The 23567-nt window shown below is 47.3% G+C and overlaps 1 protein-coding gene across 1 annotated transcript in view; it reads left to right on the top strand.

Moving 5' to 3' along the window:
- Positions 1-22574, top strand: part of Xpnpep2 (X-prolyl aminopeptidase 2) — a 26148-nt gene extending 3574 nt beyond the window's left edge. The window contains exons 3-21 of the mRNA XM_005358406.1: positions 1272-1382; positions 2813-2876; positions 3836-3940; positions 4183-4260; positions 5258-5404; positions 8991-9092; positions 9741-9822; positions 10104-10299; positions 10998-11087; positions 11791-11900; positions 12513-12590; positions 13985-14056; positions 15673-15733; positions 17178-17247; positions 17803-17907; positions 18249-18308; positions 18965-19041; positions 21776-21865; positions 22380-22574. Coding sequence (XP_005358463.1) covers positions 1272-1382; positions 2813-2876; positions 3836-3940; positions 4183-4260; positions 5258-5404; positions 8991-9092; positions 9741-9822; positions 10104-10299; positions 10998-11087; positions 11791-11900; positions 12513-12590; positions 13985-14056; positions 15673-15733; positions 17178-17247; positions 17803-17907; positions 18249-18308; positions 18965-19041; positions 21776-21865; positions 22380-22574 — 1893 coding nt within the window. The remainder of the gene's footprint in view (positions 1-1271; positions 1383-2812; positions 2877-3835; positions 3941-4182; positions 4261-5257; positions 5405-8990; positions 9093-9740; positions 9823-10103; positions 10300-10997; positions 11088-11790; positions 11901-12512; positions 12591-13984; positions 14057-15672; positions 15734-17177; positions 17248-17802; positions 17908-18248; positions 18309-18964; positions 19042-21775; positions 21866-22379) is intronic.
- Positions 22575-23567: the final 993 nt, after the last annotated feature.

Genomic DNA, 23567 nt, shown 5'->3' with positions numbered 1-23567 from the left:
ATTGTTCCAACAACAGAGGGTAAAGAACTCCAGGCTGGCCTCTAAAGGGATTGTTCCAACAACAGAGGGTAAAGAACTCCAGGCAGGCGTGGGTTCCAAAGTGTGAGGAAGTGGGCAAGCTCCAGCAGTAGTCTGAGCCACAGGGGAAACAGAACATCTGCATGTAATAGCGTCTTAGAGGGCCACAAGGGCCAGCAAAGTGAATGAGCAAACCACAACATTTTCATATTCAAACAAATCTGGATCTCCTGTCGAGGAGAAGGCAAAGAAAACAAACAAGAAAAAAAAAAACCATGGTTTTCATTCGAACGACAAAAGGCCCTCTAAAGAAATATCTGGTTTGAAGAGGATCTTTCTGGAACATGTCACAAACGCAGGGGTACTATTTGGGGTCAACGGGTAAGTATTGGAAAAGTAGGGTTGCTGGATGAAAAGCAGAACACTTGATATCATTTAAATTTCAGGAGATAATATTTTGGTATTAAAGTGTGCTCCAAGTGGTGCGTGGAACATAGTTATATAAGTATGATCCCTTACTTAACTGAAAGTCAAACCTAACCAGATAGGTGGCCTGTACATTTTTTCATTAAATCTGGCAACTGGGCTCTCAAGATATTTCCAAAGGGATTGCCCATAGCCTGTCCTGGGACCAGGGATGAAACCCCTGTAGATTTTATCCACACAACCAGTGAACATTTAGGTCCCTTAATTGTCACGAAGGGTCTTTCTTCAAGCTCTGCAATACCTCCATCTCTACTTAACTTAGGCTTCTTAATTTAGACTATCAAATACTAACAGCTGCCACCCCATCCCCTCCCTGGTTTTGTTTTTGTTTTGAGAAAGGGTTTCACTGTTGTCCTGGCTGTCCTGGTACTTACTATGTAGAAGAGGCTGGCTTGAACTCACAGAGATCCACCTGCCTCTGCCACAGTCACTACACCTGGCTGACCTTTTGTTTGTTTGTTTAGTTTTTTGTTGTTGTTGCTTTTGTTTTTCAAGACAGGGTTTCTCTGTGTAGCTCTGGTTGTATTGGATCTCACTCTGTAGACCAGGCTGGCCTCAAACTCACAGAGATGCAGCTGCCTCTGACTCCCAAGAGCTGGGATTAAAGGCGTGCGCCACCACTACTTGGTAACTCCAAGACTTAATATAGCCTAAATACCCCTAAACGGACCCTCAGGAGAAGCTGAGGACTGCCTTAGAGGCAAAGTCCTAGGTGTCATTTACTTTAAGCAATGCCTATGTTTCAATGTCTTCTTGTTATCGGTCAGTTCCTGCCAGTTAGTGCGGTCAACACAACGATGAGGCTCGCGGCCCTCCGCCAGCAGATCCAAGCCTGGAATCTCTCTGCCTACATCATCCCAGACACAGATGCACACATGGTGAGAACCACCTCTGTTCCCTTTTACCCTCTCCTTCTCCCAGACTTGGGCTTGTTGGCCTCCAAGCACAAGCCACAACCAAGAGGCTAGCAGGAGGTGGAAGCTGAAGATGGAGAAAGCATTTCCCAGTGAAAAGGTGAGGACTGGAAAGCTCGCTCACACTAGTTTAAGGTCAACTGAAAGAATATACCTCTCTCCATTGGAGGAAAGACAGGGCCTCTAGAAATGACATTATAAAAACAACTTTGGGGCTAGGGAGATGGTGTGCATGCACACACACACACACACACACACAAAGTGTTGAAAATTAAAACAACTTCAGAAGAGATTTTGACACTTCCCAGATGACATCTCCAGAAAGAATGGGCATGGAAGAATTCTAAGCTCCCTCCTGGTCCAGGCTGTCTTAGACCCTGCTGGGTAGAGCAGTGAAATGACCAAGTGCTAGACTATACAAGCGCAGGGAGAAGACTAAGGGGAGAGAACAGACAGAAGCCAAGGTGCCAGTCTGTACATGACCTACTTTCCCCAAATAGCAGGGCAGCCTACCCAGCCTACCCTTTTTCACCAGTAGCCCTGCCTCTACCTCATCTAGCTCCTCACCAGCCAGCTAGAAGAAAAGGCATGTTCAAAGTCAGTGTGTCTGCTTCAATTAATTTCTGACCTGCTGGGGATGCTTAAGAAGTTTGACTAAGTATCCAAACTTCTTTCAACCAAAATAACAACGGTGTATCTTCAAGGATGAGAAGCAACAAAGTCATCTCCCGGTATTCACAGTCCAAAGGAATGAACAATGTTTCAACTCACTTATATAAAATGACATAGTGTTTGCATATAATAAAGTCATAGCCTTCAGTGTGCTTTAAATCATCTTTAGAAGGCTTATAATACCTAATACAATTCACATGCTATATAAATGCTACCATACAGTTCCCCTTAGGGAATAATGACAATAAAAGCATATACCAAATACTGTACCATTTTTCCAATATTTTTCACCAAGGCCAAGGTTAACGGAGGCTGCAGATGCAGAATTCATGGATATGGATGTCTAACTGGCCAGTGGTGTATAAAGCCCGGTGCAGAAGTTCTTTATGAAGTACCCAATGTAGTGTGATAGACTCGGGAAGAAGACATGATATTTGAAGGGGAATACCAAGAGGCATGGCCCAAGACCATACTGAATTTGCATTATGATCATGGCTGTACATTTTGTAGAACAATCTGGTGTGACCAAGTTCAGTGCCAGGCTGTGGGCTTGACACCCAAGAGACACACTTTTTGAAAGGCGAGGAAGCTGGTATGCTGAAGGAGCCACAGAAGCTTCCTAGAAGAAGGGCCAGGTGTGGCAAGCCAGGGAAAAGCCCAGTGCAGTTGGGGTCTTCCGCTGGACACGAGGAAAGCTAATGATGATGTTGTCGATTTTCTAGAGCGAGTATATCGGCAAACAAGATGAGAGGCGAGCGTGGATTTCAGGCTTCTCGGGGACTGCAGGTAAAACAGCTCTTGCCCACTCTCGTCATATCTGTTGTTAGACCTGACCTGATCATAGGAGACCTAGTATGGCCAGTTCCTCAGTGACCAGGACCATAGGCTGCTGTTCATTCTCATTCTCCCTCATGAACCCAGCACGTTTCCCAGGTCAAATATCTGATACCCCCCCCCCCGTGGCCACACTTCTGCACAGGAGCTGGCCCTCCTGGCTTCCTTCTATGTTCTGCTGCCTCTGCCACAGCCAGGCCCACCGCCGGGCTCCTTGGACCTGGCTTCTGAAGCAATTGCTACTTCCACATCTCTTGACAAGAAACCTGCTCATTCTTTTACATAATAACTCATTTGGGATGAAGTTTTTACTTGATAGGAGTTTTTTTTTTTCAGACATCACTCTACAAGGCCAAATGAGACAGATATATGGAGGTTCTTAATGCTGTCTTGTCTCGGGTTCTGCAGGGTCCTCCTATCCTGATCCCTTAACTAAAGGCAGTTTTCTTTGTTGATCCTCACACAGTCTTTCCTGAGCCTCAAGGTGCTCTGCCTCCCCCATTATGAACCCTTACTCTCTACCACAGCTGTGCCCGTCTTCCCCACCTCCCAGCCCTCAGTTAGGCGCCTAGTCCAATGTCTTTATCACCTTTCCGGAAAACACTATGTGCAGCCTTAGCTCCATTGGGCCAGCCGAAGCCAACCCAATTCTTTTCCTACTCAACGTTTTACAGGCCCTCTATAGGGGCCTACAACACAAACCAGAGCTGGTTTGCCAGCAGCGCTCTCTCGGTAGGTTTCCCCCAAGCATGTCTCTTGAACATCTCCTACCTCTGTTCCTCCCAGTGGAGGAGAGAAGCTCATTCTAAAGGTCCCTGTGACAGAGCTGGTACTTCACTACACACCCAACAAAGTCACGTCCCTCGCTTTCATCTTCACCCTCACCGCTAGGCTTCTCCACTCTGCTGCAGGTGTTGCTGTGGTGACCATGAGGAAGGCAGCTCTCTGGACAGATAGTCGCTACTGGACTCAGGCCGAGAGGCAGATGGACTGCAACTGGGAACTCCATAGGGAAGGTAGAAGGCCCACATTGATTTGTCCCCTGAGCCCCGGACCCTAGACTAGGTTTGGGGAAAATACAGGTGAGTGGCTGTCTGCAAGGTCATACTTGGCCCCTGTGGGAAGTGCAGGATGAGGGAATCTCCATCTTGAGCAAATATAAAGAATGCAAGTGGCAGAACTGTCGCAGACAGAAGTCTGGCGATGGGGTCTGATGCTGGTCTGGGAAGTGACTTTTGTGCTCCCTCCCATCTTGTAGGTAACATTCCTTCCTGGGTCCTTGCTGAAGTCCCTGCTGAAGGGCGAGTGGGCTTTGACCCCTTCCTCTTGTCTGTTGGTATGTTTTTTTCTCAGTCTCTGGATTTGTGTGAGCTGCCGAGGAGGGTGGCTCAGCCTCCTGGGAGGTACACACACATATTTGCTTAGAAAGAGGTGCAATATGGCCACAAGGTATCTTGAAGTTGTGTCTGTAGAAATATTTTACAACAAAGAAATATCCATGCATTGTGTAATTAAAATATCCATGCAAAAGAATTAATACAAACTTTACCAAGAAAGCAATGAACGCCAAAAGCCAACCTAGAAGACCTGGAATAATTAAGACCCAGTGGGTAAATAAACATGTCTGGATCTCCTTGACCCCAGAATAATCCCTGGGTCCTGGGACTCTACCAATTATGATATTTGGGATCTCTTAGAAAACGTTTTCTAGAAGGTAGCTTAGAAGGGTAAAAAGTATAGACAGGGCCTTTGAGAAAAACAGGATCCCATAGAAAATAGTTCCCCAAGTTCTGGGGCCCCAGACAGCTGGACAGCCCGTACCATCAAAGACAGACTTCATGAATAGGCACCGAAACATCCAAGCTAACTTCTTTGTTGGCCTATCCAAAGCCCCGAACATTACCCTTTTCCCGAATGGTGACATTCATTCCTAATAAAAATGGTATGTACCTCACAGGGACTGTCCCCAGTCACTGACTCTTTAAAAAAAACACAGATTAGGGTTCTTGCCTAGCATCCACAAGGTCTTGGATTTGATCCTTAGTGCTGGAACTGGAGTGGGGCTGAGAAGGGCAAGATTAGCAAGTTGACAGTGGACAGCATTGAGCTGGAGCAGGACAATTAGGTTTGGGAATCAGGAAGAGACAGATGGAAGACACTGTCTGAGAAGAAGAGATATGCATTTCAGAGGACCCAGAGCCTAGGACAGGCTTTGGACAGCTCGAGCCATAGGAGCTAAGCAAAGGCAAGGCTGCAGGATTGACTTTGCTTCTATCAGTTTTCCTTGAGTTGTGAACGGACACGGGGCTAGTGACACCTTCCTGTCTCTGCAGATTCCTGGGAGGATTTTGATCTGGAACTCCAAGGCTCCAAAAGACACCTGGTATCCATTACAACCAACCTTGTGGACCTGGCATGGGGGTCAGAGAGGCCCCCATTGCCAAGCCAACCTATTTATGCCCTGCCAGAAGAATTTACAGGTGATTCCATTAGCCTATTGTCCTTCCCCAACTGTACAAAGGTCCCTCCCAGCATGGGTCCCCAGCGCTGCTGCCTGTGTTTTTTCCCTGAAAATATCAGTAACCAAGGCAACAAAGTAAGGGTTGACAAACTACCTGAGATACTTGGTTAAAATGTACAATTTCTTTGTCTCTCTCCTCACTGAGTCCAAAGGTGCTGAGGCTATATTTAGAAAACACAAAAATGAGCAGTATTAGGGTTAGAAGAAAGAGGCAGCAGAAAGGGAGGAAAGGAAAGAGTTGAAGAAAGTTTGACAACAAAAAAAACCTTTCTTTTAAAATAAATTGTTTCAGGTTTTGCTTTTTATTTGTTTGTTTTTTTTCTGAGACATCAGTAGTATTTTTTTATGTGTATAGATGTCTGCATGTTATCTGTGTGTCACGTGCATACAGAGCTGATGGGGTCCAGAAAAAGGTGTCAGGGTCCCTGGGACTGGAGTTACAGATGGTTGTGTGCTGTCGTGTGGTGCTGGAACTCGAATCCACATCCTGTTGAGAGAACAATCAGTACTCATACTGTTGAGCCCTCTTCAGCCATCACCCCACCCCGCCCCCCCACCAAAGAAAAAAACTCCCGAAGAGACAAGACTCATGATTTTAGTTTATCTGGTAGCGGGAACTGATGGAGTCATTTGGCCCTTTACTTCTGGTTCTACTCTAAGGAGAAATTTAGATTTAGGACACGACTGACTTGGACAGAAGAAACGAATGAGTAAGTTCAATGTCAGCCTGCAGCACAGAAGAGGGTTCAGGTTCTGGCTGAACCACAAAAGAAGGTTAACTGACCCAGAAAAATTCTCACATCTGTAACTATGACCTCATTGGCACTATCTTAATCTGATATAAAAGATCAACTTGCATTACGATTTTTGTAAGCAATAGCTAAATCCCGACCAAGGCCAGGAAACCAATTATGAATCAAGATCTTGCTCACTAACTACTTTTTCCTCTTTGGAAATTCTGAATGGGCCAGTGGAGTTGCATTTCTCGTCACATTGGGCAATCTGAGAACCACCCCCTCCCCTTTCCACATGCAATCCCAGATATTACTTCTGATTTAGAGAGGAGTCAGGAAAGCAGGAGAAAAATTTCAAAATTATGGCTCTGATGAAACAAGCAGAAGCGCTGTCCAACTTCTTTCTGTGTTGCCGTGTACCTGGCAGAATCATCTCTGTGCATACCCTGGCTTAGTTCCGAACGAGCCTGGCTAGCTATGAGTATTTGATCATAAAAACCACTCACCTTCCTCAGACATCAAAGGCCACCACGGTGCCGGGGAAACATGAGGATAAAAGGGCTTTGAAAAAAAGGCTCCCAGGGATTGGAACAGAAGTCACATGGATTTTGTCACTTCCCATAAGCTAGGAGATGCTAAAGCATCACTACTCTTCAAGGAAAAGCTACTTGGAGTCAGAGTTCAGCCCAGAAGCCAAAGAACACAGTTAAGTTTCAAGACCCCTAGACAAAAATGTATTTTCCTCATTTCCACTATGAAAGAAACAACGAAAATCGTGGGCCTTTTTTCTTAAGAAAGTTTTTTTTGTCGGGGGGAGCAGAAATGGGGTGATGCCTGAAGAGGGTTCAACAGCAAGAGTACTGATTGTTTTTTCTAGAAGATGTGGATTCAAATCCCGGCACCCACAAGGTAACTCACAACCATGTGTAACTCCAGTCCCAGGGAATCTAACACCCTTTTCTGGACCCCACAAGCTCTGTATGCACGTGATCCATAGACAACATGCAGGCAAAACATCCATACACACACACAGCCACCCTGACTATCATGGGGGTTACTCAAAGTCCCAGCTTTGAACACCCAGAGTAGCGCTACTCTGTCCCCACAGGGCTGAGGGCTTTTCCCTCATGTGTAGGTTTTAAAGGCTCAGTGGAGAGGCAAAGGCAAAGAGCGGCACGTGCAAAGCTAGCCGCTCACACACCAGACCATTTATATGTGGTTTTGTTTTCCCAAAATGGATCTTTTCCACACATCTTTCTTTTTGTGATTTATAAGTTGCTGGGGGGTGGGGGGAAGGGTGTTTGGTTTTATTTTGTTTTGGTTTTGAGACAGGGTCTCACTCTGCAGACGGACGTTAAACTTACTCTATTGCCTAAACTGGCCTCAAACTCACAGTGATGCTCCTGTCTCAGCCTCCCAAGTGCTAGGATTAGAGTCATGAGCCACAATACCAAGAAATGCTTGTGAATTTAAATCATAATTTGAAGTGAAAGGAGCTACATCTTGTATGATTCCATTCATATGAAACACCCAGTATTGACAACTCCATAGAGACAGAAAACAGATTAGAGAGTTCCTGGGGCTGGAAGGAGAGGAAATGGGGAGTGACTCCTTAATGGGTACAAGGTTTCCTTTGGGGATGCTGAGAATGTTGGAGAATTAGATACTGGCAATGGTTGCACAATACTGCGAATGGACTGGAAGCCAGCTGAATTGTGTACTTTATGGAGGCTAAAATGATAAATTTTTTGTCTGTTTTATCAGACTAAAACAAACCTAAGAAGTATAAATACCCAAAGTTTTTGCTTCTAGTTTAACCCATTTGCATAAAGTTTTTAATAGCACTGTTATCACGTCTGTATCTGGGCCCAAGCAGGAGTCTTGATGCTTATGACATTCTGCCAATTTTTTTTCCCAGTACTGTCTAGAGAGAGACTTTATGTGCCTTGGAGAAGGCAGACATAGGAGATGAAAAATGAACTCCTGGAACCCAGATAGATGCATGCATTCTAGAAAGGACAGTACTGGACAAACTTTGAAGACTGAAAATGTTAATAGAAGAGTTTAGTATTTGTTCAGATTAGGACTGTGGTCCAGCCCCATCACACAGACATGAGTTCAAATCTCAGTTCCACCCCTTCAGCAATGCAACTCTTGCCAAGCGACTTTACCTCTCTGAAGCCTTACTTTTCTTATCTGGAAGATGGTACCTGTAAGAATTCAAACGATGCCCAAGAAGGATTTAGTCCAGTATCTATGACTTCCTGAACGCTGGAGTTGCCACAGGGAAGTCTTCTCTCCCTTTGCCTATCTAGAGCAGCTCTTCTGTTCCTTCTTTACGTTTATTGACAGATCAAAACAGCAGTGTGAGACTTAGCTAATGCCCTTCTTCAGTTTTATAAATGTCAATCCGCTTGATCTTTGTAGCAAACCAATTGAGGTAGATACTACTGTTACAATATACCCTCATCTAACAGATGTGCAAAATGAGGCACAGAGGTGTCAAGGAATTTGCCCAAGATCACATCCAGCTACTAAATAGCAGGACAATTATTGGAGCCTCATCTGGGTCCAAGGTCCACATCATTAATAATCCAACTGTTTGAAGATAGAATTCTACTGCTTTTGGAAACATAACAAGCTGGAGTAGTTCAGTCATTGACAACTGACCCAATGTTCAAGGCCATTGGTTCCATCTCCTCCACCAGAAGGGAAAAAAAGGAAAACTACTACCCTTAGGGTGTTTCCCAAGAGCCCTGTGCCAAAAACAAGGTGTGTCACTCATACTTTTTTGGGTTCCTTTGCTTCTAGGGAGCACTTGGCAGGAAAAAGTGTCCACTGTCCGAAGCTACATGAAGAACCATACCATGGCTCCAACTGCTCTCCTTCTATCAGCACTTGATGAGACAGCCTGTGAGTGAGGATTTGGGAGTACAAGTGGGTCCTGCAGTCCCAAGCATCCTCCTGGGCCTTGCAGCATACAGCTCTTCCTGAAACAGCAACATATTCACCAGCTGCTATATAAGCTCCACTGTCATGGGCCATAGGAACTCAGAGGGGGAAGGGAGCAGTTTCTCAGGGCTGCAGAATAAGGAGGCCAAGGAGCTCCAAGCACGTGGGGCAAGCCCATGGGCCACCTGAGAAATGGACTGAGCAGAACAACACGGTGATTCTGACTCCTAAGGGGGAAGAAAGCCTGCAAAGCCACCAGCAGCCCTGGCTGTCATCCGGGCCACTCAAAACACCAGCTTTGACAGCCAGAGTAACCCTACTCTGTCCCCACATGACTGAGGGCCTTCTGCTCAGTTCCTATGGTTGGGCTTCACACATTTGGAGGTTGCACCAATAGTGTTTGCTAAATGTCCCCTATCTACATTTTATGGGGGGAGAAATCCATAGCTCTCTTCAACATCTCAAAGATCTCTAAGAAGATTGAGAAGCCAACCAGAGGCAAATGCTACAGCATCTTGTGGCCAAAGCAAACAGTGGAACATAGTTGTCAGAAATGCCTGCCCCCATGAAGAATGGCCTCAAAAAGGTCCTATCAATTCTTTGTTCCAGGGCTCTTCAACCTTCGTAGCAGCGACATCCCCTATAACCCCTTCTTCTACTCCTACACACTGCTCACGGACTCGTCTATCAGGTAGCTTCTCCTCAACTTCCTGTTGTGAATTTCCTGCAACCTCCACTCTATCCAATACCTCTGGCCCCACAACCTTCAGGAGCTCATGAGCCTGGGTACCTGCCCCAGCAGACTTCTTTGGGAGACCTCCCGCGGGCTGTTTTTAACCCCTTGACTTTGGGCTCCCTATGCTGACTTCCTGGGACCTTTGGAATCAAAGGGCTGATATATGCCTCTGGTTCCTTGTGTTGTCCTTGGTAGGGAGGCACTAAGGACCCTCCCCATCTTCCTTCTCCACCCAGGTTGTTTGTCAACAAGAGTCGCTTTAGCCTCGAGACCCTACAATACCTGAATACAAACTGCATAACCTCCATGTGTGTTCAGCTTGAGGACTACAGTCAAGTTCGTGACAGTGTGAAAGCCTATGCCTCGGGCAATGTGACGATCTTGATTAGTACCAGCTATACCAACTATGGGCTCTATGAAGTCATACCCAAGGTAGGTTTGCTAGTCACTGGCTTCCTTCTGCTCTAAGCACAGCCACTGTCAACTTAAAATGGGGTCCCTCAGCCATTGGGCCAGCTAACCAGTCAGCAAATGTGCGCAGCGTACCCTTGTAGGCCTCACTGACAGAAGGCTGAGGAAGAGGAGGGCAGTGAGGAGGCAGGGGTGTCTGTCCACAGAGCCTATACAGCTGCAGAAGCTAGACAAAGGCCAGCCTGATCTAGAAGAAGCTTTAGAGTCAGCCGAACTTGATACTACCCGGAGCTCTTTTCCTAAGCGGCCATGCAGAGACCTTAGATCTCTGTTTCTTTAAAAATAGCCATGAAGTTGAGCACTTGTTGGAGTTGCTATGTGCGTTCAAGGAGATAGTACTTGTGACGTCTGTGGCTGATATAGGACATGCTTGGGATCTGGTGACCTCTCTGATACATACAAGGCAGTTCTGCTGCTAGAACAACCTTTGGACTGCAGCATCCCTGCTGGTACCAGGACAGGATTCATCAGGGAAACCTACATGTGAGAGATGAGGAAAGACCTGCATATCCACAAAGTAGCCAAAGGAGAGGGCGAGGCCGTAAAAGAGATCAGCTTGTCTCACAGGCTTGCCCCAGCTGGGTCCTCTCTGTCCTTTGTAAACACTGCTTATCCCAGGTGGTGCTTCTAGTCCATCTTTTGGTCCTGGCTTCCAACAGGAGAAAGTCATGATACAGATGTACTCCCCAGTAATGGGAGTGAAGGCTGTGAAGAACAGCAAGGAGCAGGCCCTCCTGAAGGCCAGTCACGTAAGTCTCCATGGCACGGGCCTTGTGGGAGATCTGTCTGATGGGTTAACCTTCCAGAGAGAAACCTGAAGAAGACTCTCAGTGAAAGCGAGGAGCACCCAACAAATATCTATATTTATATCTATATAAATGTGCTGCTATTAAATATGGTGACGTGAATTGCTTTGAACACTGTGCTAAATCAGTGCTAGCTGTAATGAGTTCCTGCCTGGCAAGAGGATAGCTCACTTTTCAGAATGTTCTTAACGTGATGATCAAAGCCCTCATTTTGAAAGAATTTTTCTTAAGGAAAAATTTTAACATACACTACAGTAGAGAAAATAGCCTAAGAGTCCCCATTAACCAGTTTCAACAACCATCAAGTCCTGCCCAACGCTGTTTCATCGGTAAATACCCCTCTCCCGTGCATGACCCTGCCCTCCCACCCCTTGCTGCTGGATTATTTTAAAACAAATCCCACATATCCTATCTTTGTGGCAGTCAGCGCTTCAGTAAGTATTTCTAAAGATAAGAACACTTTTTAAAACATGAGCACACTCTTGATTAGATATAAACATTAACGAGAATCCTTCCCTATCCAGTAGCCAGTGAAATTGGCCTGTTTTAAAGCCCTCAATCCCCAGGCAGCTATCTGATCTTCTTCCCTGAGTGAGGAGACAGCCACTGTGGCCCGCTTCAGCCACTGTTGTGTTTCCTGCTTCAGGTGCGGGATGCTGTGGTTGTGATCCAGTACTTGGTCTGGTTGGAGAAGAACGTGCCCAAAGGCACGGTGGATGAATTTTCTGGGGCAGAATACATTGATGACTTACGACGGTACAGGACTTATTATCTTTTGGTGCGCCGCGGGGGGGGGGGGGGAGGTAGGAAAGTGAGGAGTAATTAGTCCCCTTAGGAGGAAGAAAGATCCTGCTTGTATTTGGAAGGGAGATTGACAGGTTCGTGGGTGGTCTGGGAGTTGTGCAGGGGGTGTTGGGAGACATTCCCCAGCCCTGCTGGAAGCGAGACAACCCAACAGCACCCCCTAGCGACTGCCTCAGACACAGTTTGTTCTCCCTAGAAAAGGCTGGCCTGGAGGGGGCAGGGCTGGAGCTCTTGGGAGCTTTGCGTAAGGAGGCTTCCTGAGGTAGCTTGTTGTACCATCTAGGTTTGAGGTACAAGACATAGCACACGGATAGGATGTTTTTCAGATACAGGGAACTACCTCTTCCGTAAGTAAAATAGAGGCAGAGGGCCAAGAATCGGTATCCATGATTTTTCTCTTCCCTGCACTTGAATGCTCTCTCCGTGTCACAGGACAGAGCTTGGAGTCAGATGGAGTCAGGCTGGGATGAAGGGAGCTGGGCCTTCTTTTGCTGTATAAGCTAGCCCAGCCATAGCTTAGTCCCAGGATGATTCTCTGCTCATTCTTCACATTGCCCTGCCTAGGAATGAAAACTTCTCCTCTGGACCCAGCTTTGAAACCATCTCTGCTAGTGGCCTGAATGCTGCCCTGGCCCATTACAGGTACTTGAGAACAAAGAATTTTCTAGAGAACTTGTGAGTAGGGATCGTGGTTGTGAGCACAGAGAGACTGGGGTGGGAAGGAGGTACTCTGACCTCTGGGTCAACATTTAGGGTTTGGGGCCTTCAGGACTGTGGGTGGTCAAGGAAGGAACTACTTCCGTGTTCGGAATCTCCTTACATTTAAAAGGCCAGAGTGTGACTTTTGTCCCTAAAAGGCTGGGACTTGGGAAGGGCAGGTGCTCTGAGGTCTTTAAGGTTTAAGGAAAGCATAGATGCTGTTAGGAGCTAGTTTTCTTTCTTTCTTTCTTTCTTTCTTTCTTTCTTTCTTTCTTTCTTTCTTTCTTTCTTTCTGTGAGTTATTTCTGTTATCCCTTTGCCTGAGATAGTTTTATTGCTTTTTGTTTTGAGACAAGGTCTCACATAGCCCAGGCTAGCCTCAAACTCTCTATGTAGTCAAGATTGGATCTTACCGCCTGATCTTCCTGCCTCTGTCTCTTTAAGTGCTGGATTACAGGTGTACACCGCCACAACTAGCTGGAGGCGGGGGTTTTCTTTGTAGCTCAGGCTGGCCAGGAACTTATAATCCTCCTGGGTGACCTCTCTGATTGCAGCCATGCTTAATACCACATAAGACCCCAAAGAAAAAGACCTGTCCACTTAACCTCCACCAACCGTAGTGAGTCCAAAAGATTAAATGAGTCCGGATACTTGTTCCTATAGAAAGCAAACCATGGTAGGCCTGCCTGATTAAAGCATGGAAGGCCAAGGCAACCAGATGCATCAGGGTGGCCTGGGCATGACAGAAAAGGGCTCAGATACCCTCCAGAGAAAGACCTAGCGTGTCTGTGAATTCCCTTCCCTGCTGCTGTCTCCCAAGCTTTGCCCATGAAAGCCAGAGAGTGGCAGAGTCCTCTAAAATGTCGCTCTCCAGCCCTGTCCGTGAAGTTCCCTCTCTTCCTGTGCCCTTGCTCCTTGGGGCCCTCTTGGATACATCAAGAAGTTAGAGAGAAAGAGAGCTCAAGCCCAGCACCTCTCTGCTTTGCTGAGGGTCTTCTGCAAGTCTCTTGTCTCTGTTGGGCTTGTTCTGTTGTGAACAGAGATGGCTGAGCCACATAGCCTCTGAGACCCTTAGCTCCCTGTCCCTGGGGATCCAGGACTTGCTGACGACATGCTGGACAAACAAGTGTGGTTGAGGCCAGTAGCTGCATTCGGAGCCAAGTGCTTTCCCGGGGTCCCTTGGGAGACAGTTATTTCCCCAGAGCAGAGAGCCTGAAGGCTAGCTCCCAAGTGGGGAAGGAGTTCTTCTGTTTCTCCTTATTCCCCATCCTCGCGTTCACCGTTTGTCCAGTGCAGGGTTCAGATTCTCCCCTCTCAGTGTTCATTCTCATCCCCAGCCCAACCAAAGAGCTGCACCGCAAGCTGTCCTCAGATGAGATGTATCTGGTGGATTCCGGCGGGCAATACTGGTACGTACACTCCATTATACCTTGGCCTAGCTCTCAACTCAGACATCCTGGGCTTCCAGGGGCTGCCTAAAGCTGGCTTTCCTGCGCCATAGGTCTTCATTTGATTAAAAGCACGGACCTGCATTGAATGATCCCTGAGCAACCTCCTCACATTCCCCCTGGGGGTGTCTGCACAGTAGAAAATACACGGAGATCAGAACAATGGGGGCGCTCAAGCAGCACCTGTGTGGGAATTAGCAAAAGACTCTACTTGCTTACGTCCTTTTTTTTTTTTCAAGTCGGCAAACTAGTTATACAGATCTGCCTGGCTGCACGGACATGAACACCCATTTTCTCACCCACTCATGCAAGCCTGAGACTCAGCCTGCATCAGGGCCATCGGCCCCATCCCATTCCCAGTGGCAACATGAGTAGCCATCTGAGGTTAGAGATGGAGGCCGATGAAAGAAGTAAACCCCTTAGCTGTGATTCTCTTGTCCATCGTCAACCTATACAGTTCGATGCGAAGGTCATACTGAATAAGCTACGTATCCCTTCAAAATGTGTGGCTAAGCACTCGGTTGCACCGGGTTTCTATCTTGTGGGAAGAGAAGAATGAATGCACTAAGGATGGAGGCTCTTGTTTACCGCACAGCTCTTGGGGAGCCAGCTCGCCATGTGCTCAGCGTAGCAGCCTGTATTTATCTCTAGTGTGATGCTGTGTGAACTTGAGGTGGCCGCAAAGAGGAAGTGAATTTGTGGGGGCGTATTGGGTTGGCGCATGCTCGGAAGAGGGTAAGGTAGGGAAATAGTCACCTCACTTCCTCTTCTCTCCTGAGGAAGAAGTTCCCCCACGCCCCATGACCTACTCTCAAGAAACCCCAGAGCCCTGGGATGGGTATGCTTAGTGGCAGCCTGGGGAAAGCACTAGAACCAGTGATTGGGAGTTGGACCTGCTAGCTCAGGCTTCACTTGTATGGAATTCCAAGCCATGTTCATAGCAAAGAGCATCTTGGGAGGAGTCAGCATTTTCTCCAGTCTGGCTTTACCACATCTTGGAAAGGGAGATGGTCTCACAGCTTAATGACTAAAGTGAGGTCATCTTTAGTAAGGAGACTGGCTCAGCTGTCCTCGGGAGAGTGGCAGAAGTGAAGTGTCCTACAGATGACAAATGGCAGTGGCCATGGGAGTGTTAGGATAATGTCCCTTCTCTGAACCTCAGTCTCCCCATCTGTAATTTGTAAAAAAAAGGAGAGCTCAACAAAGAACATAGATCTTTTACCTTAAGAACTCTTCTCAGTCTCTGTGGTGCATGGATGCTGAGCTATGATTCTGATGGTGATGCCTATCCTCCCTCCCCACTCCTTCCAGCCAGCCATCTTGCTTTCCAACATGATCTTACTGCGTGACCCAGGTCGACTTTCCATCGCAACCTTCCTAACTTCAATCTCCCGCATGCTGGGATTACAAGCATGTACCACTGAGTCTGGTTCTTTATCTTCCTTTTGCTTCCCGCCATGTCCTATTCCATCCCGAGCACTCAAACCCCAGTAGAAACTGCACAGGAAGCACGTGACCCTTGCCCCTCCTCAAGAGTGCTCAGTAGAGTCGGACGCGTTAGTTGCCTTTCTCCACAGGGATGGGACCACAGATATCACCAGAACAGTACATTGGGGAACCCCTACTGCCTTCCAAAAGGTAAGTACTGGACCCCAATTTCTCTCTTCAGTTTCCCCCAAGTGATCACTTCAAGAGCACTTTCAAATTGAGGGAGCGAGGCTCAGAGAGGTTACATAATTTGTTCAAGGTCACACAATAAGTTCCAGGAAAGCCGATGAAAAGTCTGGGGCCACCACCAAGTCCTCAGGCCATACATATCTTCTTGTCATGTTAATTCATGAGTGCACAGATGTTGGCCAGCTGTGTGTTCAGCCTGCACTCTCCAAAAGGGCGGGAAAGCTATCTCTAATGGAGGAAAATGGCAGAGGACCTCTCGGAAGAGCTACAGCAGGTCTGAAAACAGCTGGAGCGGAACCTGGGACAGTGGCCAGGGTGGGTGGCTGAGGGAGCTGCTTACCTGCAGGCAGCAGGCTGGGAACAGAGAGGAGGAAGGCCTGTTGTGCATGCCGTCAGTAGCTCTCGGCTAGCGTATTAAGGAGGCTGCTTCTTCAGAGCCCTAGATGGCAAACCAGTGTGGGGGTATGGGGAAAGGAAGTAACCACATGGCCACTAGTAGTGACCAGAACAGGTCACCATTGCCCATCTGTCTCCCCCAACAGGAAGCCTGCCCTGTCACATGATTAGGCCCAACCCAACCTTTAGGCCTTAGGAAGACTAAAGAAAGTTGCTAAGACATGGTGGTACATACTGGGGAGGTAGAGAGACAGGAAAAATTGGCTCTTCAAAGCCAACCTTGGCTACATAGAAAACTGAAAGTGTATCTGTGAGAGATACAGGAGTAACCAGGCTAACTGCTTGAGCATTTGCCCATTGCCATATACTCATTGTCAGTCTCCTTCATCCTACAGCTTCAGGAACCAGGTACCATTAGCATACTATTAAATATGTCGAAACCAAGGTACAAAGAGGTAAGGGAGAGCCAGACGCAATGGTGCATGCCCTTAATCCCAGCACTCCAGAGATAGATGCAGACAGATTTCTGAGTTCGAGGCCAGCCTGGTCAACAGAGTGAGTTCCAGGACAGCCAGAGCTGAACAGAGGAACAGAGAAACCCTATCTCAAAAGAGAGAGAGGAGAGAGAGAGAGAGAGAGAGAGAGAGAGAGAGAGAGAGAGAGAGAGGAGAGTCTGTGAGTGGCCAAGCCACAATTCCAGACTTGATGAAAAAGACCTGCCTGCCACCCACTCAGTCACTCCCTCTCTGAGCATGTCTTCAGCACATGGGAATAACCCCGTACATCAGCCTAAGAGAAACATATGGAGTTGGCCCCAGCTTTGGGAACACCTTCTTCCTTCACCTTCCTTTTGGTCATCTTCCAAAATCTGGGTTGACTACACAAGAGAATGTTTCCTGTTCCTGGCCCTGGGCCTCCATTCTCACCTGCTCCCAGACCAAGCAGCTGGGAGCTCCCTGGCTCCTCCTCTCGTCCTCCACAGCACCTCTTCCTCCTCTCTCCTCACCAGGAGGCATATACACGTGTGCTGATGGGAAACATCGATCTGTCCAGAAGCATCTTTCCTGCTGCTACATCAGGTAGATTTCTGAAATCAGACTGGACCCCAGAGCCTCCAGGCAGGCCCTGAGTTTATGGGATTCAGATGGCTATCCCGGGAGGCTATGGAACACCCCATCCCTCTCACATAAATGAGAAAAATCTAGCCAAGAGAGGTGATTTGCCCAGGGTCCTTCATAGGATTTGTGGGAGCACTGGGCCTAGTACCCAGGCCTCCTGCCTCTTAATCCAGTGCTGTCACTCTGAGGCAGGGGAGTTCAGTGTGAGCTTCAGGAGTCATATATAGTTCTTGGAGGAAGTCATAAGTGCTCAGGCCTAACTCATGAGGAGACATGTCAGTAGATTCGTCAGTCCAGGTGATGAGTCCACTGTACAGAGTGCTAGAGATAGTGAGGGGTCAGGCTGGGCTGCTCCGGAGACACTGGCTTCATCCATCAGCCCTTCTCCATCCCACCTCAGTGTCCTCTCCAGAGCCCTTTTCCTCAGCTATCACCCTAGACATTGAGTAGGAAAGGCCACAGTGGACAGTCTAAGTTCCAACCAATAGTCCAGAAGCAACCTCTTTTCTCTTTCAGGGAGAGTGTTGGACACTTTAGCTCGAAAAGCCTTGTGGGAAGTCGGGCTCAATTATGGTCATGGGACAGGTCATGGCATTGGCAACTTCCTCTGTGTGCATGAGTGTAAGTAGCTTCTCAGCTATACTTGATTGGACCGTTTCCTAGGAGATAGAGCCTTCCAAGCCACCCAAGGTCACCCTGGTGGGAATGATGCTCCAAAGGCTAAATGAAGAATATTGCCTATGGACATTCCAGAGAGAGAACCAAGGTCTGCTGACTAAATGGCATATACCCCAGGGAAATAAAAGGCCAAGCCTATCTGGAGGATGCCGGTTCCAAATGTGACAAGTCCTTCCAGATGTACTCAGGAAGCCTCCCTCCAGTTACCTGTTCTCCCCAGCACCTGCTCCCTTCCAAGTTGGTGACACATAGAGCTGAAACCGTATTTCTATCTTCCTTCCCAGGGCCAGTGGGATTCCAGTCAAGCAACATCGCCATGAACAAGGGCATGTTCACTTCCATTGGTACGGTTCTTGAGTCCTCCCTCCCCACTACCCCACCCCAGAGTGAAGCAATTTGGGGAATGCACTTCATATGCACCCATCTTTAGAGATCACGCTAAGCATAGGCTTAGCCCCAGCTCTATCGCTACTTTCTTTCCTAAATCTAGACCCAAATGGCCATCACATCTTTACTCCAAGCTTGCTCTGCCCATACCCTTGGTTTAGACCATCTTATGCAACACAAAGCTGTTCCTGAACTCATCCTATAGCCGACGCTGGCCTTAAGTTCCTGATCTTCTCCCAGTACTAGGACTACAAGCATGTGCCACCCCTCCTGGATTTTCATAATTCTCTTTTTGTCCTTGAGAAATGGTTTCCAGGTGCACCCCCAGACTATGGGGCTGTCCATCAAGTGCTGGAGTAATAGGACAATGGTCCACACAGTTGGATCTTTGGTCTTTCCTGTTAGATGACAAGGGAGGGAGGGTGAGGCCAAGTTATACCTGAGATGATCCGAGCCCTAGCATCTAACAAGTTGTGGGGCTGACAGAGCCAAAGCCACAGACAACCAGGCTGCCAGGCTCTGCAATTACTTGAAAATTGGTGCAGGCAACCTGGGCATGGGTCCCTCTCACCCATTGCTTAATGTCATTAGCATCTCTGTGTGTCTCTCTCAGAACCTGGATACTATCAGGATGGGGAGTTTGGAATCCGCCTTGAAGATGTGGCCCTTGTGGTAGAAGCAAAGACCAAGGTAAAGTGCCATGGGCCAGACACATATGGACAGCTTGTCTCTGGGAGGAATGGAGAGGAACGGGAGTAAGGAAGGCCAAAGGAGAAGGGCATTTGATGTACAAGAATGAATTTATCTAAAGTCTTTCTTGGCTCCTTAAGAATTCTATAAATCTATTTCTCAGGCTGCACATTAGAGTCATCTGGAAATCTGTTTATTTTTATTTTTATTTTTTTTATTTTTTGTCTTGTTAGATATCAGTGCCAGGCCCCACTCCAGACCAAGCGAATCAGTATCCCTGTCCTAAATCACTGGTTCTCAGTGCACATAATAATCACCAGGGGAGATTGTTAGAAATAAGGATTTGATATTATAGCAACCAACAAGATGAAATACCTGGATATAAACTTTAAAAGACTTACACAGAGAAACTCTGCTAAGGGACATAAAAAAGATTTAAGTAAATGCTGCTCTCTGGGAAGCAGTCTTGATATTATGAACATACCATTCTCCCTAAATTAATCTATAAATCCAAGACAACCTCAATTTCAGTGTTAAGTGGATAGTTTTGTGACTTTACCAATGATAGTAAAGTTTATTTGTGAAAATAAATATGCAAAATAGCTAGGTAGCTAGGGGAAACATTGAAAGCTTGAGGAGCAATAAGGCAAACTAGCCCTGTCCAATCCTACCATAAGCCAACGCAACAAAAACAAGTTGGGACTGAAGATGAAACAGACAGCAGGAATAATGAAACAGAACAGCCGGCCCAGAAATAAACCTCTAATTCACAGAAACATGGGGCATCAGCTGATGCTTCACCATGGGAGGGAAGAGAGAAATCACTCCACAAATAGGCAAGGGAAGAAGTGATTGATCATTGTGGGGAGCAAACAAAATGGCATCATGGTTATAGCAAATAAAACCCCAGATGGACCAAAGAGGTTTTGTTATCATACAGTTATTGCATGAAATCAGGGGTATCGTGTACTTTGATCAACTCCCTCCTCCCGCTTGCTGCCAGATGAAGTCTCATGGTGAACAATAGAACCACTAAGGCCCAGAAGAAAACCTATGTGAATTCATTTATAATCATGAGTGGAAAAGGATCTTTCTTTAAAAGACCCAGACGTGATGGGGGGAACGGTTCATAGCTAAGTTAAACAGAAAATGTCTGTATGAAAATCATAGCATAAAGACGTGATGGGGGAAACGGTTCATAGCTAAGTTAAACAGAAAATGTCTGTATGAAAATCATAACATAACCAAAATCAAAAGTTCTGCTTCGAGTATAAAATGCGCAACAAGGAAAGGATAAATACCTTTAATTTTACTGTGAACTCCTACAAGATCAAAGCAGGGTGGCAAGGGCAACGGACATGAAGAGACACTTCACCAAAACGAACAACAATCTAACGCATGGGAAAAGATGCCCAACTGCATCCTTAAATGTGTAGAAATCAAAGCAGCAATAGAATAGCATATCATTCCCCTGGGTTTACTACTAAGTAAAAGAGGAGGAAGGGACAGAGAAGTATTGTATGATAGGATCCACTTTGTGTGACTCTTTAAAACTTGCATATAAAGTTGCAGACAGTCACCAGGTTAGTAGAAATTAGAGGCTTTGATAACACCCAGTGCTGGTGAGTAGGTAGTATGATGAACACCCTCATTCTCTGTTGAGAGAAGTATATGTTGGTGCAAACTTGATGGAAGATAGTGTAACGATATCTGTCAAAATGGCCATTAAGGTTTCTGTGCCTGTGTCTCAGCTGTCCCTCCACCAGATATGAAACATCCAGATACAGTCCCAAAAGTTCATTAAGAAGTTTACATAGTGTTAGCAACTTGTAGCATTGATAGTAATAGTAAAAAAAAAAATGTAAATATCTCCCAAACCCATGACTGGTTAAGTAAATCAGGATATATCCCCATACTTTAGACTTTTATACATCCATTTTTTAAAAATGAAGTAGATCTTAGAACTGGAGGGATGACTTAGCAGGTAAGAGTATTTGCTGCTACTATAGAGTGCCCAAGTCCAGTTCCCAGCATCCACATGGACGTTCATAACCATCTGGGATTCTAGTTCCTTGGGCTCTTATACCCTCTTCTGGCATCTGTGGGCACTGTGATGTGACTCAGTTATAGTCCTGGGTTTGATCCTCAGTACCAAATGTATTGGACCTTCTGGCTGGCACGTTCCTACTATCCTACTAAGGACTTAGAGGGAGGAGGATCAAATGTTCAAGGTCAGATTCTGCTATACTACATAGTGAGTTTGAAGACAGCCTAGGCAAGAGGAGACCCTATCTAGAAAGATGGGAGGAGAGAGAAACAGGTAGGTAGATAGATATCAAGTAACATTAGTAGATTGTTTGAGCATTTAAACATAGGTTCCAAGGCCCTTAGAGATTCTACCTCCAGTGGGTCTTGGAAGTTGTCCTTGCAGCCCAAATATTTAATGAGCTCCCTATACACTGGTGATGGCCACAGTTTGAGAATCAGACATGAGTCTAATCTAAATTTCAAGAACCAGGAAGGAAGCAGTGAAGCAGGGTGCTGAGTAGTGGACAAGAGGACTGGCCAAGGGCTGGGACTCTGGAAGGCTCAAACCTAGCCGCAGTGTCCCGCGTTGGCAAGGATCAGTTCCCTGCGTTCCTGGCTTCTGAGTGCAGTGTTCCCTTGCTGCCGTCAGCCGGTCTTTCAAGCATCCTCATTTTCTTGCTTGCTCACCTTCTCTATGGACTTGCAGTACCCAGGGGCCTACCTGACTTTTGAAGTGGTGTCCTTTGTACCCTATGACCGAAACCTCATCGATGTTAGCCTGCTATCCCCAGAGCAGGTAAGTGTCGTTAGTGCTGCTTGATCTTCAGGCAGCTGTCTAGGCCTTTCTTGCCTCTCTTCTCCCTACTCCAAGGACTTCAGCCCTTCGCCAGGAAGATCCACATTGTGGCACCTTAGATACTCATTGGGGGCATATCTTCCCAGCTTGTCAGAGATCCCAAACCTTCTAGAACCTTCTAGTCAGATCAGCATGCCCCAACTCAGTAAACCCCTAGGGACCCTGGGACTGGGCTTTTGAGCTCTGCCACAAGAAGGCATGGAATGATATACAGTTCCTTCACCACTCTGTCCTGCCTCCTCTCCTTCCTTTCTACTCCTGTGCCAGGCAGCAGCCTCCTCTCCATGTACTATTAAGCAATCACCATGGAGCACAGTCTCTGGAAAGCCCCAGGCAAATGGCAGAGGCCTAAAAGTGGCTGGGACCCTAGTCCATCTGGTCCCATAGCAGGGGACCAGATGGTACCAAGGCCTCATCTCTTGGCAGCTTAGCTCAAACCCACTTCCCTTTGCAGCTCCAGTACCTGAATCGCTATTACCAGACCATTCGCGAGAAGGTTGGCCCAGAACTGCAGCGTCGCCAGCTGCTGGAGGAGCTTGCATGGCTGGAGGAGCACACAAAACCCCTATCGGCCATGGCCCCTCATACCACCTCCTTGGCCTCTTTGTGGGTAGCCTCCACTCTTGCCATCCTCAGCTGGAGTAACTAGAGGCCCTCAGTTCTCCTACCGACTGTACACTTAAGTTTAGGATTCATTTGCTCTTGCTTAGCTATCCTCCCTCTGTGCCACGCGTGCCCCAAGAGCCCCTGTGGCTCATCACCTTGAAGTCACTATCCTAAGCTTTCTCCAGAGCCGAACCCCTGGCAGCACATTCTACTTCCTCCCAGATGGGCAAGTCTCACCGTGGACTCCCCAGCCCTGGGCCCCAGGATAGAAGACCCACATCGCCTGCTACAGTGAGTCCCTGTCTCCCAAAGCCAAGGACCCTACAGACTAATGGCCCTATTCACAGGGATGCCTGGCCCAGAGGGGCCCATCCTATCCCCACCTGCTGGAGAACGTCAGAGCTGTTCCCACCCACACCGACTCTAGACGTTTTAGGAGTGCCTCTGGCCAGCTTCCTTTCCCTCCAGCACTAAAGTGGCCTCCTGGCTAGAGACTGTAGAGTTCATATGGGGGACTCACGGCTGCCCGCTATACCTACAGAAGGAGGTGGCTGGGTGTTCTGGTTGCAGACTGCCACTCTAGCACAGGGAAGAACTGAGAAGCAGAAGTCATCCGTGGCTTGGACCTGGAGACCTCAGTCGGGAACGTGCATCACTCCTTGCCCCACATGTGAACCCACAGCTCCTAAACCACCAATGTGCTCCTTGACAAGTGACCACATAGGGACGCAAGGGATAGGCCTTTGACTGTGAAGTAAGGAAGCTGGGCAAAGGTGCGCTGTAATGTGGGGATCAACCTGGGCAGCCACACTATCCCAGATACCTCTGGCACTCAGTGGGCATTTTAGTCTCCTAGGTGTCACAACCACGACCATGCTATTAAAGCTTCCCATGTCTTTGAAGCACTCTTAACCTTGTGTGGGCAGACTCTGATTTCCCCATTTTATAAAACAGGAGGCATGGCCCGCCTGAAGAGACTCAGCACTTGGTTAGGAGATGGGGTTAGGAGATGGCGGGGCCAGATGGGCTGGCATTC

This window comes from Microtus ochrogaster, chromosome X (assembly GCF_000317375.1).
Source record: "Microtus ochrogaster isolate Prairie Vole_2 chromosome X, MicOch1.0, whole genome shotgun sequence".
In the NCBI taxonomy this organism is placed as follows: Eukaryota; Metazoa; Chordata; class Mammalia; order Rodentia; family Cricetidae; genus Microtus; species Microtus ochrogaster.
This window is presented reverse-complemented; position numbering and strand designations above follow the sequence as displayed.